Here is a 16,727-nt window from a genome sequence, read left to right on the forward strand (position 1 = left end):
TACCACTTTAGTATACTAAAAGTAGAATCGCATGTATTTGTAGTATACTTAGCATAACATAAATGTATTTCAAATAAAAAATACGAGTCACGGTTGCTTCAGCAAATACGTTTTTTATCTTGTGTTTGCTTTTGTTGACACTGTTGGTTAGTAGTAGGGTAGGGTTTAATGTAGGTGGTATATTATATTCAGATGTGATTGACGTTGTATCTCCACTCACTAGACATTTCATCTCTGAACTGATGTGATACAACAACCAACATAATGAAAAACACTGATTCAATTTCATCTACACAACTTGCAAGAAGCAACGAATGTCACCAGTCACACATATTTCCGGTGAGCCTGGGTCGGTTTGTCTGGACAGAGTTCCTGTTTAGCATCTCTTCCCGTGAGGATGCTCAGGACTTCCAGTCTACAGCTTGTTTTCATGAGTTACTGACATCACCAAACTAGCTTGACAGCTGTGAAAAGTTTCTGTATGATTTAAGTCCACAATGCCAGCGAGTAATGGCAGCATTGCTCTGTGGTGACAGTGTGGATACGAGTGTTTAACGAGGACCATAAACAACATCACTTGTTCTGTTCATCACTCACTGAAATGTGTTTCAAAGTGAGCATGAGGCGCATAATCATAAAGTGTGTGAGCGGCTCGGTTCAGTAAACACTTTCCAGGTGCGCTGAGTTTCAATTGCTTATTAACTGCACCGACTTCACTTTTTCACATTTCACACATTTTTGTGGACAGAAAATTACAGCGTTTCATAACTTTGCAAAGGACACACGCATTAAAAGCTGTTGTTGTCAAGTAGGCAGAAGCTTCTCTCACTCCTTTAATCTGCTGTTTATTCCACTGTGAAGAGAAGAATCATGACAGAACTGCGAAACTCATTCATTCTCACACACACTCAATCACACACTCACTCACTCACTCACTCACTCACTCACTCACTCACTCATACTCTCACACAAACACACACTCACACTCTCACACACACTCACTCACACTCTCACACACACTCTCTTACTCTCACACACACTCTCTCACACTCACACACTTACTCACAGACACACTCACACACACACACACGCACACTCACTCACTCACTCTTCATCAGTGATGTTGTGTAGCTGAGTGAAGTGTGTGTAACGAGTGATTTTCCCAGGCAGAGCAGCAGAGACTGGAGTGGCGTGTGTATCAGGTCTGAGCCGGCTGATAACTCATCTTAGTTGTCTCTATAGGTTGTCTGATACTATCATGCCTTTAGTCTTCCTCATCTCTCCTCGATAGACGAGTTTATAAACATGTATTGTCTTTGGCAGCATCTCTCTGTCCATCTCAGAGCAATCTCTGCGCCGTGACGGAAAACAACAATGAAACTGTCTAGGATCGCTTGCTGGTACAGATGCTTATCTGTGTGTGTGTGTGTGTGTGTGTGTGTGTGTGTGTGTGTGTGTGTGTGTGTGTGTGTGTTTGTTTATATTACATTGTGGGAACCAAATGTCCCCACAAGGATAGTAAAACCTGAGATCACCTCCATTGTGGGGACCAGCCAGCCAGCCAGCCAGCCAGTGATCCCCATGAGGGAAATGGGTAAATAAACATACTAAATTATATTTTTTTGAAAATGTAAAAATGCAGAAAGTGTTCTGTGATGGGTAGGTTTAGGGGTAGGCTTAGTGTGTGTGTGTGTGTGTGTGTGTGTGTGTGTGTGTGTGATGGGTAGGTTTAGGGGTAGGGTTAGTGTAAGGGGACAGAATATACAGTTTGTACAGTATAAAAACCATTACGTCTATGGAGAGTCCCCACAAAGATGTGTGCGCCTGTTTGTGTGTGTGTGTGTGTGTGTGTGTGTTATCAACCTCCCAGCTTCCCCTCATACAGGAGACTTCCTTACACACACTCTCTCACACTCTGTCACACACACACACACACACACACACACACACACACACACACACACACACACACACACACACACACACACACACACACACACACACACACACTCATTCACTCACACACACACACACACACACACACACACACACACACACTCACTCACTCTCACACACACACACTCTCTCTCTCACACACACACACACACACACACACACACACACACACACACACACTCATTCACTCACACACACACACACACACACACACACACACACACACACACACTCTCTCTCTCTCTCTCTCTCACACACACACACACACACACACACACACACACACACACACACACACACACACACACACACACATACATTCAGTAACCAGTTATAGCATGAATGTTTCGTTGTAATACTGGTATTGATTGCTTCATTCTGTGAAAGCATATGTATGTGGTCATTCTGATGGCATTCTCAATGATAAGCTATTTTATATAAACTTTCCATTTAGTAAATGATTTAAATGTGGTTATTCATTAGTGGTGTAAAGGTCTTCAGAGTGACAGGTGTAGACACACACACACACACACACACACACACACACACACACACACACACACACACACAGGTGTAGATAAGGCTAATTAAACACTGCCGGCCCTTTACTGGGTCTAAAACTTTTCTTCCACGTATGTCTTCCAGATGATGTGTTTAAAAAAAAAGAGAAATTAATACTTTTATTCAGTAATGATGCAATAAATTGATCAAAAGTGACTGTAAATACATTTACAATGTTATAAAAGATTTCTATTTTAAATAAATATGGTAAATATTAGAACTTTCTTTCAATCAAAGAAGCCTGAAAATAAAAAAGGTTCCGAAAAAAAAATATTAAGCAGCACAAACTCTGATAATAATCATAAATGTTTCTTGATCATCAAATCCTCATATTAGAGTGATTCCTGAAGGATCATGTGACACTGAAGACTGGAGTAATGATGATAAATTCAGCTTTGATCACAGGAGTAAATTACACTTTACTGTATATTCACATAGAGAACAGATGATTTACACTGGAATAATATTTCACAATATTACTGTATTTTTGATCAAATAAAGCAGAAGAGACTCGACTTTTGAACGGCAGTGTATATGTATATTTCAGCGACACACACACTCATGCAGCAGATGGAAAATATTTAACATTAGATGAGTTCTGGAAGAGTTTTTGTGGCCAGAGTTTGAAATCTGAATCAAATTTCCCTTAACACATGTCAGATGTTGGTATGTGTGATTTACATAAAAATCCTGTAGCATATTTTCAGTACCATAAATAATTTTGCTTTGCGATGTTATTTTTATGACAGTATATCTGTCATTTGACCATTTGTCATGAAAAATATGCCGTCACAAGATCTCAATGGTCCTTAAAGGAAGACTTTGGGATATTTCAGGGTTCAATGCAAGTTCAACATTATTTATGGTATAATAATGATTGGTTTGTTAATGATGTGAATAATGATTATATAAAGAAAAATGCAATCAGACATTCTTGAGTTTTTCCCATGGAAACTTATGTTCTTCACCAAAAGTGTCTTGTCCGTATCTTTGACAGATGAAGTTGCTTGATTGTGTTGTTTGTGGCAGAAGTGCATCTATCCCCGTTCCCCAGAGCAGGCTTAAGCCCAGTCCTGGACTAGAGCTGTTTTAGCTGAAAGCCATGTCACTGTTTTGTCTCTAGATGCACATCAGTAATGTGGTTTCTACATGCTCACATTTGTTAGGCCCCGTTCATTTGCACCCAACTGAAGTTTGTGGCCTTTTTGTTAAAAAGTGTTTATTTAGGCACCCTAAGTCCAGTCAGCTTTATTTATATAGCGCTCTTTACAATACAGCTTGTTTTAAAGCAGCTTTACAGTGATAACAGGAAAATAATGCAAGGAAGATTGTGTTACAGCAGAAGAAAGTCATTGTCCAGATTAAGTAAGTTCAGTGTTGGTTCAGTTCCGTTGTAATAATCATTCGTTACACCACACCGTTTTCAACTGGAAACAGAAAACTTAAAACTTCAGAACGATACCGCTATCATCTCAGTGTAAACTTCAAAAACGTAAATCTGTGAAACGGTGATGCACATGTGTGTTACGTGTTTAGTCTATAGGCGTAGAGATAAGCACTTAAATTACAGGAAATCATTACAGAGAAGTTACTACATTTTTTATGTTGTAATAAATAGAAATATTAGTAGTGGATGCGCTGCTGTTGAACACTTTTCCTGTGGCATGCTGTGTTTATAATGTTTTAATGTTTGCATGATAATAGCAGAACTCATGCTCTGAGGAAATATTTACACGCAAATTATGATCAATAATGCTCAATAAGGCCTTTCTGTTTCCATTCAAAATATAAAGCAATTAAAAATACTATTTGGCCAGTGGAAAAGATTGAGAAAAACTTCCTCTGAAATGTATTTTATACAATTGATTTATTTATTCTAAAACAAGGCGAGGATCGGCTACTAAATGATTTTTTGGATGAATATGAATATGCAAATGATATGCAGATGAGGATATAGTAAACGAGGCGTCGTTAGCTCATATATGGGTATTTCAGGAGGAGACGCGTGTTCACAGTCTTCCTCTGACTGGGATTATAAAGGGAATTATGCGCAGGTTCTGGCGTTCGCACGGTTTTATAAGTCTGAATATTTTTTGGCGTTTGCATTTTTGTGTTTCGGGCGCACGAACACTTTTAGTGAGGATCCCACACACAGTTTTATAAACCCCTGGTGAAGAGGCTCAACGACCTCCATGATGAAACACTTCAAGAGTTGCATGTTATTTTCTGAAGAAAGTCTGATGAAGTTTCAGCTGAAGGTGTGAACAGGAGCACTCACTACACACACACACACACACACACACACACCAGGAACTATAAAAAGCTGTGTTTATTCTGACTGCACAGATATTTCTGTCTCTCCGCTTCTGGCCTCGTCCCTCGGGGAATGAAGTATTTGCTTGCCCATCTTTGGCATTGGCTGGGGTTTGTTTTGGGCTTGAAATGTTATATTTCAGAATGGTTTGGGGTATTTTTAGAGTATATAATTTCTGCAGAATGTGCCCGTGGGTAAGAGCTGACCGCGCCGATGGGTCTAACGCTCCGCCAGCTGGTTCAGCTCTTTTCCAACCAGCAGCGAATTTTAGTTCTTCAAGATAGTGGTTTCTAATCTAACTCATCTTAAGTGATACTTAACCTTGTACATAATGAAAACCCACTTCCTGTTTCTCCAATATTTTTAGTTTTCTGCTTTAAATAAAGTACTTAATTACAGTATTTAAAGTTGGCATGAAATGTAAATTGTGCTCATGTCTTCCCTATTGTGTCGTATATTGTGTCGAGTGAAACGCTTCTGGAACAAGAACAAATGTGGGCGGGGCTTGATTGTGTCCGTGGGGAATTGATTGGATGGTTGTGGTTTGCTATTGGCTGATCTCATGTGAGTGACAGGTTAAAGCCCCGCCCTCGTCATCAGAGAAGAGAAGAGATGAGATGCTGCAAGTGGAAGTTATTCTGATTCAAGATTATTAACACAATAATGTTGTGCACCGATAAATCATTTACAATAAACACTGCAATATTCCTTAAAATAAGAATCATCCATTTTGATTTCAAGATAAGTTATTTTACAAGATAAGATGATATTTTATCATCTTGTTTTTTTTTTTCTTATATTCTGTTCTTTACTAAACAAGCCCAAGAAATGCCTCTCATCTTTTCTCCAGAGTGTTTCAGCGATTCCTCATGCAGTAGTTTCTCTCTGAGAACCTGAAATGTGTGTTTGTTTTCTCTCAGCTGGCATCAATCAGCTCTTGTTCTCTCGCTCACAAACGCTCCTTCACTGAAGCTCTATTTGGATTGGCTGTTCAGAGCTTTTTATCACTACAGCCTGATCTTTAATAGCAGATGCCTCTCTCAAACACTGCTTCATTGTGTTTAGTGCCGAGTGTCTTCAGGCACAGTATGATTGACTCTACAGGTGAGGTCTGTGTGTTGGGCTGAACACAAGATTGTGTGTGTGTGTGTGTGTGTGTGTGTGTGTGTGTCTGTGTGAGTGTGTATGTGTTTCTGTCACCAGTTGTGGCGTGTCGTGCAGCAGTGTGTGTTTTCCCTTTCGAGGGACCCTTTGGGAACGTTCATTTTCCATGGCGAGCCAACTGCAGTTTAAGAGGTGTGTGCATCGCTGTCCGAGATATGTAACGGGTGGGGACACACACCAAATGTGTTACACTGCTTGGGAGCGCAGCATGCTCAGGCAGCTCTCGAGGGGAGATTTTTAATGACAATGGCCAGGCTAGCATTCCCTGTGGTTCGGGTCGCATCATGGGGTTCGCAGATGGATCTGGCAGGGGATCCTGAGACTGCTGAGGCACTCCTTCCCCGTTCTGATGTTCTCCTTCCTCGTGCGAAAGCTCGCCCACGAGTGGAGAACCCGATGCTTGAGCTGTCTGCTTCTGAGGAAGTGGATGTGCTCAGCATCGAAGGCGGGGATTTTAAAGATTCGCCACTTCATGTCCCCGCATATGAGGAGCTGGTAGAGGTTGTTTCTCGTGCTGTGGACAGACTAAGCATCAGCTGGCCACGTGAAAGGCAGGAAGCGCAGGCGAAAAGCAAGTTGGACGAGCACTTCCTGCAGCACAGAGAGTAACCTCATCACCAGGGTTTGCCACTCTTTCCCAATTTACACAACAAGTAACAACGAGTTGTGTAAATCGTGGAACAAACCACACACCTCTCGTCTGCCCAACCCCCCAGTATTAGATTACAGAAACATCATGGGGGCGAGAGAGAAAGGCTATGGGATGATGCCGCGGGTGAAAGAGCCTTTGGCTAGTTATCTTTCCCCCAACGCTGCGTCATCCCTAAAAACCCCAGTGCTGCCCACGAAACCCTGCCGTGATACATCTACTTTGGTGGGCAAGGCTTATATGGCTGCGGGTCCTTCTCAAGGATATTTATGAGGGCGAGGGACCAACACCTGAGGATATTGCTGAGCTTCGTGAGGCTGCAGACTTGTTTCTCCGTGTCACCAAAGAAACGGCCTGCACCATCAGCTGTTCTATGGCAGCTATGGTGGTCACGGAGAGGCACTTGTGGTTCTGTCGGGCATCATGGAGAAAGACAGGGCTTTCCTCCTTGATGCCCCGATTTCACCTTCTGGCCTGTTCGGTGACGCCGTCAGAACGGTCGTCAACAGGTTTCAGGTGACGAAAAGGTGGTTTCCAGCGAACGCACGCTGCACTGTCTGCCCCACAGGCTTGCGTCCTGGTTCCCTTAGTAGAATATTTCGAGGCATGGCAAAACCTACCAAATATTTCTCCTTGGATCCTGCTTACGATAGAGATGGGTTACAGACTGCAGTTTGATTTCCGCCCACCGAAATTCAGCGGGGTGGTGTGGACTGCAGTCGACCCAGTGCAGGGTTGGCTAATGGAACAAGAAGTAAACTCCCTGCTGGTAAAGGAGGCCATAGAGTGTGTTCCTCCGCTGGACAAGGAGTCCGGGTTTTACAGCCGCTACTTCATAGTTCCCAAGAAGGATGGGGAGTTGCGTCTAATTCTAGATCTAAGGCACTTGAATCGGTCTTTGAGGAGATTCAGGTCCAAGATGCTCACTATTCCCACAATCGTGAGTCAGATCAAATCCAAGGATTGGTTTGTCACGATAGATCTGTAGGACGCATTCTTCCACATATCCATCCTTCCATCTCACAGGTTCGCTTTCGGGGGCGAAGTGTTCCAATATCGGGTTCTTTCGTTCGGCCCAGCTCTCTCCCCTCGCACATTCACCAAGTGCATGGATGTAGCTCAAGCTCTGCTGAGGCTTCAGGGCATCCATGTGGTAAAGGCGGTATCCTCACAACTATTCCTTTTTAGAAAGAAATGGTATCTGCGAGGATTTACAGTCAGGATTTAGACCGCACTATAGTACTGAGACAGCTCTCATCAGAGTCACAAATGATTTGCTCTTATCATCCGATTGTGGTTGTATCTCTCTATTAGTGTTACTCGATCTTAGTGCTGCATTTGATACTATTGACCACAACATTCTTTTAAATAGACTTGAAAATTATGTTGGCATTAGTGGAATTCCATTAGCATGGTTTAAATAATTATTATCTGACCGTTATCAGTTTGTAGCAGTAAAGGAAGAGATGTCTTATCAATCCCAAGTTCAGTATGGCATACCACAAGGCTCAGTACTAGGACTGTTGCTGTTCACTCTGTACATGCTACCATTAGGAGATATCATTAGGAAGCATGGCATTAGTTTTCACTGTTATGCTGACGATACTCAGCTGTATATTTCTTCAAAACCTAACGAAACTTACCAATTCACAAAATTAACAGAATGCATAGCTGATATAAAAAACTGGATGACTAGTAATTTCCTTCTACTTAATTCTGAAAAAACAGAGATTCTAATTATTGGATTACGTTTCTAGTATCTTTAAAACCGTCTTTTTCCATCTTAAAAATATATATATAGATTATGTCATATGCTCTCATTGACAAATGCAGAACAATTAGTCCATGCGTTCATGACATCAAGGCTAGATTATTGTAAGGATATTATGGGTGGTTGCCCTGCACGCTTAATAAACAAACTACAGTTGGTCCAAAACGCAGCAGCTCGAGTTCTTACCAGAACCAGGAAATATGATCATATTAGCCCAGTTCTGTCAACGCTGCACTGGCTCCCTATTAAACATTGTATACATTTTAAAATATTACTGATTACTTACAAAGCACTAAATGTTTGAGCTCCCCAGTACTTGAGCGAGCTCTTAACGCATTATAGTCCTTCACGTCTATTGCGATCTCAAAATTCCGGCCAGTAGCACCAAAACTTTGGAACAGTCTTCCTAACATTGTCCAGGAAGCAGACACACTCTGTCAGATCGAATCTAGACTAAAAAGACATCTCTTTGACCTAGCATGCACATAACACATTATAAACTTCTATAAATTCAATGTTAGGCTGCATAGATTAGGTCAGCCGGAACCGAGAACACTTCCCATAAATCCTGATGTACTTGTTACATCATATGAAGCATGGCATCTACACTAATATTAGTCTCTCTGTTTACCCTGAGGTTTACCGCAGTCCGTCGAATCCAAGCCGGATCCAGATCTGATGAAGGACCTGCACCTGGACACAATGCAGTCCTGAATTGTCAACTAGTCTCTCCCCTGTGAAGGCCTCCTTCCCTTCCCCTTACCTCTGTACAGAAAAAACGTTGTCAAAATAATTTCAGTTCACATGGCTACACGGAAGCGATAAATAATTCTGTATTATAAATTTTTAAGGCCAGACAAGTAATTTGTTGAGGTCAATTTGTAAAGAAAGACTACACACCTGCGCACATACTGTATATATTCAAACACCCATAAATATAGACCAAACACCTAATACGCATTGCACACCGTCAGCGTTTTCGCTGGTTTGCGTTTTTGAAGTTTGCGCAGAGATAACCTTTTTTTCAAAAAATGTCAAGGCTTGCACCCTGGAACCTATTTCAAGGTTTGCTTTCTTGAGCCACCAGGCACTGTTTTGTGCCGAAGTGTGTTATGGGTTTTCTGTTAGAACGTTGTTCTGTTAGAACACTAAGTTAATAACTAATGATCTTTGCAACGGAAGTGAATCATTGAAAACTAACTTTAGCTGGACAGTAACTTAATTTTAGAGCTGCTGTAAAGTCAAACAATCTTTTGTAAAGTAAAAAGTGACTTTAATTTCCTATTATCAATGTAAAGCTGCTTTGAAACAATCTATATTATTAAAAGCACTATATAAATGAAGGTGACTTGTCTTGACTTGACTTGACTAAACTATATAGATGACTGGCTTATTCTGGCCCAGTCGCAGGAGTTGGCAGTTCGGCATCGAGATCCAGAGCTTGGGGTTGAAACTCAACACAAAGAAGAGCGTGTTGGCACCCGCCCAGAGAACTACGTTTCTGGAGGTGGTGTGGGACTCGATCACGGCACGGGCACGAATGTCTCCTGTACGTATCAAGTCCATCCTGGCCACGGTGACCAGGATAAAGCTAGGCCAAGCCATCACTGTGAAACATTTTCAGAGAGTGTTAGGGCTCATGGCAGCTGCGTTCAACGTGATTCCATCCGGTCTGCTGCACATGAAAGCCCTACAGTGGTGGTTGAAAACCAAGGGGGAACCTGTTCCGCATGATCAGGGCTATGTGCAGATGCCTTCATTCCCTATCCATGTGGAAGAAACCTTGGTTCCTGTCCCAAGGTCCCGTGGTGGGAGCGTCATGTCACCGGAAAGCCGATTCGACGGACGCCTCCCTCACAGGCTGGGGCGCGGTCATGGAAGGCCGCTTTACGAGAGGTCTGTGGCAGGACCATCATTCCTCCTGGCCACCACGTTCTTGTGAGAACAGACAATATGTCGGTGGTGTCCTATCTAAATCATCAGGGGGGTCTGAGATCACGCCCTCTATGCAGACTGGCGCATCAGATCCTCCTGTGGTCCCAGGGGAGACTGTTGTCTCTCAGAGCAACATACATTCTGGAGTTCTGGAGAGAGTCCGTCGCAACAGGGTCAGTCTGCTCCTGGTTGCCCCGTGGTGCCGGCCCGAGTATGGTTCTCAGACATAATGTCGCTCCTGGATGGCCCTCCATGGGAGATCCCCATCAGGAGGGACCTGCTTTCACAGGCGAAAGGCTCAATATTCCACCCTCGGTCAAGAGCTGTGGAAACTGTGGGTCTGGCCTCTGAGGGGGCACAGTACCGAGAGGCCGGCCTGTTAGCAGGAGTAGTCGAGACCATACTCAGCTCAAGGGCTACCTCCACAAGGAAATTGTACGCCCTGAAATGGAATGTGTTCACCATTTGGTGTAGAGAGCGTGGCATGGACCCAGTTAACTGCCCGGTGGCTTCAGTGCTGGAGTCCCTTTAAGACCGCTTCTCGGCTGGTCTTACCCCATCCACACTCAAGGTGTATGTGGCTGCCATTGCAGCTTTCCACACTCCTCTAAGTGATGGGCCTTTGGGAAGACATTAGCTGGTCATATGGTTCCTCCGTGGGGCTTGGAGGATGAGGCCTTCGACTCGGATCAGAATTCCCACATGAGACCTGGCAGTGGTTCTAGAAAGGCTGATTGAGGCCCCCTTTGAACCTTTAGAGTCGGCTGAGGCCAAAAACCTTTCTCTCAAGCCTTTCTCTTAGCTACCACTTCTCTTAAAAGAGTAGGAGATCTTCAGGCCCTCTCTATATCTCCTGAGTGCCCGGAGTTTGCCCCTGCCCCTAATACAGCACGGCCTATGGTTCTGCAGGCTTTTCATCCGCCACCTCACATTACAGTGGAAGATGAGAGACTCCATCTGCTCTGCCCTGTCAGAGCTCTCAGTATTTATGTTCAGAGATCCTCTCATTGGCGGAAGTCAGACCAGTTGCTGGTGTGTTTCGGGTCTCCCAAAAAGGGGCTCCCGCTTCTAAACAGGCCATCAGCAACTGGATCGTTCAGGCTATCTCTATGGCCTATCAGGTGCGCAGCTTGCCTTCACCTTAACCAAAGTGTTGTTACGACGCAGTGTCTCATTCCCTTCTCAGGGAACAAGGGTTACAGTCGTAACCCGAGACATTTCCTTTTTTCCTTTTTCTCTTATTCTGTTTATATTCACTCGTTTAGCTCTTTCAGCAGCCTCTCATATCACACTTTTCAATGAACTATATAAAATATCTACTCAAACCGGCTTTAAGCGGCGCACTAATGGCTCACTTTACCTCACACTGTCTGAGACCATATTCATTTTTCCATTTGCTCATGACAAGAAACATCTTATTGTGAATTTTACATAACCTGTCAAGACTATACTGTCAGATCTTACTCCAAAATTAAAAGAGAACATTTTTTTTATTTTTTGCATAAAGACATTAAAGCCTTAGTTGCTACATGATTTTCAGGAGCATTTTCATTCTCATTACTACTAATAGAGCTAAGTACTATTCAAATAATGATAATCTAATGGACGAGATTGATGGGAATTGTGTGTGTGTTTCAGGTTCTAGCACTAGCAGACGCAGCAGAAGACACCCGGGAGCGTTTAAACCAGGCGTTTGTGCGTTTGAGGAGTGCGACTCACCTGCTCATCCTGTTGCTGTCTCTGTGGCAGAGACTGAACTCAGAGCAGAGCGACATCCTGGAGGCCACACTACTACCCCTGCTGACCGACACACCACAACTGGTGAGAGAACACACACACACTACTGCCACTGCTGACTGACACACCACAACTGGTGAGAGAACACACACACACTACTGCCACTGCTGACCGACACACCACAACTGGTGAGAGAACATACGCACACTACTGCCACTACTGCACAACACACCACAACTGGTGAGAGAACACACAAACTAGAGGTCTGCACAGGCTTTAAACTGAAGCCCGAAATCATTTAACCCGACCCGACCTGCCTTTCATTCAAGGATGAATGGCAGGGAGAAATCTGGGACATGTAGCACTGGCGCTGAGGTCAACGCTGTCTGTATTCTTTTGGAAGGCTCTCTCGGCTGCAGCATCCCATTGTACTTTGTCTGGCTGGCCCTTCTTGGTCAGGTCAAGTTGGTCAGGGGGCAAGCCAGAGAAGAGAATCTCGGAATAAAACATCTATAATACCCGGCTAACCCCAGGAAGACACGTACCTGTTTCTTTGTAGAGGGCCGGGGATTCTCGCCTTTACTTTTCACTCTTGCAGTTCAAAAAGTCCCCTTCCAATGCAATAACCCAGGTATTGTGCCTCCGAAAGCCCCAGATTATATTTTTCAGGGTTAGCCGTTAGTCCAGAACGATGTAGCGCAGTCAGCACCTCCCTCAGTCGAAGTAAATTTTCCTCCCAGCTCTCAGAGTGAATGACCACATCAGCCAGGTAGGCGGCTACATAGGCCTTGTGTGGTCGAAGCACTCAGTTCATCAGCCTTTGGAAGGTCGCTGCTTCCCCATGCAGGCTGAAAGGTAAGACCCAGTAATGCCAGTGCCCTGACGAAGTATTGAAGGCGGTCTTCTCTTTTGCCGAAGTGGAGAGGGGTACTTGCCTTTGTCAAGTCCAGCATGGAGATATACCGGGTCCTACCGATGCGTTCAATGAGTTCAACCTACCGGGGCATTGGGTAGCTGTCAAACTCCGACACTTCATTAAGCTTACGAAAGTCATTGCAGAAGCGGAGGGTGCCGTCAGGCTGGGGGACTAGCACAACCCGGCTGGACCACGGGCTGGAGGAAGGCTCGTAACTCCTAAGCAGAGCATTTTTTTCCACTTCCTCCTCAATGGCTTGCTGCCGAGCTGTGACACCATGGGGGTCCGGATGTCATGTGACAGGACAGAAGTGCGTCCTGGACAGTTGGAGAATACATCACGGAAGCTTCGGATCAGGGCTTCCAGTTCTTTCTTTTGGTGTGGGTCAAGCTGTGGATTCAGGTCTACCACAAGATCAACTTTGTCTGCCATCAAGGCCACAAATATTTCTCTAATCTCACGAACATGCTTAACCACCGTACTGTACTCCCTTGCCACTGCGGCCTCAGACAGCTCCACTGCCTACACCAGCTTTGTTAACATTTGTGGATTTTGTAGTCCAGCAGTGTGTCGGTGTGGGTGGGGTAGAGTGCTATCCACAGTGACATTCCCCTACGATCTCAGTCACGGTGACATCATCTGTCAACAACCATAGCTTAATGAGTCGGGTCAGTTGGGCCACTTGTATGCGGATGGGTACCTGCGCATCATACACCCAATCATTGACCTTCTGAGCAGCACAGACAGGGGAGAGTCCTACCTGAGCCAGGATGGATCTCTTTCTTCAGAAAATCATAGTCATCCAGGTAGGTTGGTGGGAGGAAGAAATAAACTTGTTGGGGCATCCCGGTTAGAAGGGGTGTTAGCTTCTGGATCCCTTCCGACTTTTCCCAGCCCCCTCTCCTTGTGACCACCTCAAATGTGTGTAAAAAAGCTTCCGGGTCATCCTGCTCAGTCATCCTTGGAAGTGCCATGGGTTGCGCCGCGGGTCTGGCATCTGCCAAGTGGGTCCTGGTGTAGTCTGAACGAAGACGCACCAGTTCCTCAGCCACCTTAATTCCTCGGTCCCACTACAAGCTGTTCTGATAACTGTTGTTGACGTATCAACACTTCAGCGGATGACGGATGACATCCTCCACACTAGGGGGATAGGCTGCCTCGCCAGAATCCTCATGTCTGGGGTCTCCTGCCTGCATTCTCCGCCAATGTAGCGCTCCACTACGGGGAAAGAGGAGAACAGACATGCAGTGCAGCGTCACCACGGAAGGCGTCTTGTTCAAACTGTGAGAATTTAGGTGCGATCAAAGTCTCTGTGTTTGAAGTGTTCCGTGGTGAGAAGTGCAGTTCCTCCAGCTCTCAAACTGAACTCATATAAATGCTTCCGCTCAATAAAACGGAGCCATGCATGAGAGTCATACACATTTGGAACAACATGAGGGTAAAATGATGACAGAATTATAATTTTTTAAATGGGCTATTGCTTTAAATATGAGTCTTTTAATTTACTTAATTAAATCCCTGAAGTCTGAAACCAATGCAGTAAAAACCCACCGTTGATTTTATCCCAGTGTGATGAGCCTCAGCCGCTTTATAAAACTGCCTGAGTTTAAGAGATAGAGAGCTAAAGAAAGAAACAGACATTTTGTTGTAAAATGAATAGGATAGATTTAGAGAGAATAGAGAAACCGAGGGAAAGCCACACGCACAATCCTGTCTCCTGTTGGAACCCTGACCCCTCCTTACAGCTTACACACACACACACACACTCTCCTGTCTCCCTGCTGCAGCCCCGACCCCTTCCTCACAGCCTTTCTGTAAAACCTAAAGTGTCCGTCCCAGCCAGTATAATTCCTGCAGTGCTTTATCAGTTCCAGCGGCTCCAGTGATGATGATCTTCTGATACGGTGGAAACAGACTCCAGTGTCGTTGTGTTCTTTCTGATGTCAGTTCTCACATGTGCAGGCTTGTCTTGTCACTCATTGCTTTAGGAAAACTTTTGTTTCAAATGTCTGAAAAGCAGCTCATTACGCTCACTATGCACTATGCACTCTGCTGTCTAGTGTATGAACTTTATAAGGGTTTTTGTCATATAATAGACTGTCTTCTTCCTCTTCATAAGGAAAGCTGTGACAGTTGAGCGCATGAAGTGCGATATTATATTATATTTAATAGAATATTAACATATACTACATTAAGTGCTTTTCAATGTTCACACTAATTTACAATACAAAATGGCATAAAATAGTGCACAAGTATACAAATTGGGACGCAACTGTTGATTAAAATGAGGCCGTCTTGAGACCAAAGAACTCAATGTCATTAGGAAAACATCATAATTGTGTAGATAATTTATGCATGGACAGATATTTATTGTGCATTTTCACCTTGTTTGCTCTCGATTGTAATGCAGACAGACATGATGCTTCCAATCATGATGCTTTGTCAGAAGAAATGTGCTATTACTATTTGTGTTTAAACTTGCTTCATCTGATGGGCAGAACATTTAATGAAATGAAATTACATAAAAAAAGCTCTTTTAGTGAACTATATTAGAGAAGCCTCCAATTTAATGATATGAATGAACTGGTGTGACGTTATTTCTAACAAAATCAGACCAAAACAAAGTTCGTTTGGAGCACATATTTACATATTCATCTTAGGGCTGTCGCGGTGAAGGAATTTCCCTTGTGGTAATTTTGAGTTGCTCTTTAGCGCGACATGCGGTATTACCGCCATTTATTTATTTATTTATTTGGATTTATTTATATTTATCTGTTGCTATATAAATGTGTTGTATGTTATGTATGTGGTCAGCATGCACAAAAACGAGGACATTTTCAGTAACCAATGTAGCCGAAACTAAACAGCGTCTCTGCGCATTGAAAGGCTGTCACTCAGCGCGCTGTCACATTGTTACGGCAACGGACTGTCTTTGATTGAGTCATTAAACCGTTCATTCAATGTTCAAAAACGCTGAGTCATTAAAAGATAGATGTAATGAAACAAGGTGTTAATTATTTTTTACTCTGAGCTTTTCAAGGCTCAGCTGACCAGCAATGGGTAACGCTGAAGCTTCACTTAGGCCCCGTCCACACTACTGCGTTTTAGTTTAGAAACGGAGAATTAAAACGAATACGATCTCCGTCCACACCAGCGTTTTAGCTGCGTATTAGAACTGATCTCCGTCCACATTAAAACGACTGAAATCGCGGATCATGTGACCATTCACCAACACTGGGCATGCGCGTGCCGGTGTAAACACAACTTCATTGATAAAATTATCCCACCATGCGCTGGTTCTTCCCGGGTTCCCAAAACCGACGCTCCATGTACGGTCGATACCGCCGCTGCACACGGGAATTGTCACAGATCGCTGGAATAATAGCTTGCCCCCCGGCGCATGTAGGCAGTTATAGCACTGTAAAATGCAGAATTTACTTGCACAACAGCTGCTAGCAAAGATATACGCCATGACTGATGACACCCCATCATAGAGCCGAGCGTGAGCCTCTACTACATCATCGTTTCTAAAGTCCTCCGCTTTGAGTCTCCGTTTTTGCCGTTTTAGTCTGGACGGGAGGTGCAAACGTAGCAAAAGGTCTCCGTTTTTAAACGAAAACGCAGTAGTGTGGACGGGGCCTTAATAGAGACCAATGGCATTGATTCAATGCATGACTGGCTGATTTATTTTTCCCTTGGCTTCCTCACACTGAGGATGCTGACC

General features: G+C 43.9%; 1 protein-coding gene across 2 annotated transcripts in view; it reads left to right on the forward strand.

Moving 5' to 3' along the window:
- Positions 1–16,727, forward strand: part of bbs9 (Bardet-Biedl syndrome 9) — a 173,465-nt gene that overhangs the window by 77,271 nt on the left and 79,467 nt on the right. For both annotated transcript variants that reach the window (XM_084435671.1, XM_084435670.1), the window contains one exon: positions 11,989–12,171. In XM_084435671.1, coding sequence (XP_084291797.1) covers positions 11,989–12,171 — 183 coding nt within the window. The remainder of the gene's footprint in view (positions 1–11,988; positions 12,172–16,727) is intronic.

Source organism: Rutilus rutilus (genome assembly GCF_951802725.1).
Source record: "Rutilus rutilus genome assembly, chromosome: 17".
Taxonomy (NCBI): Eukaryota; Metazoa; Chordata; class Actinopteri; order Cypriniformes; family Leuciscidae; genus Rutilus; species Rutilus rutilus.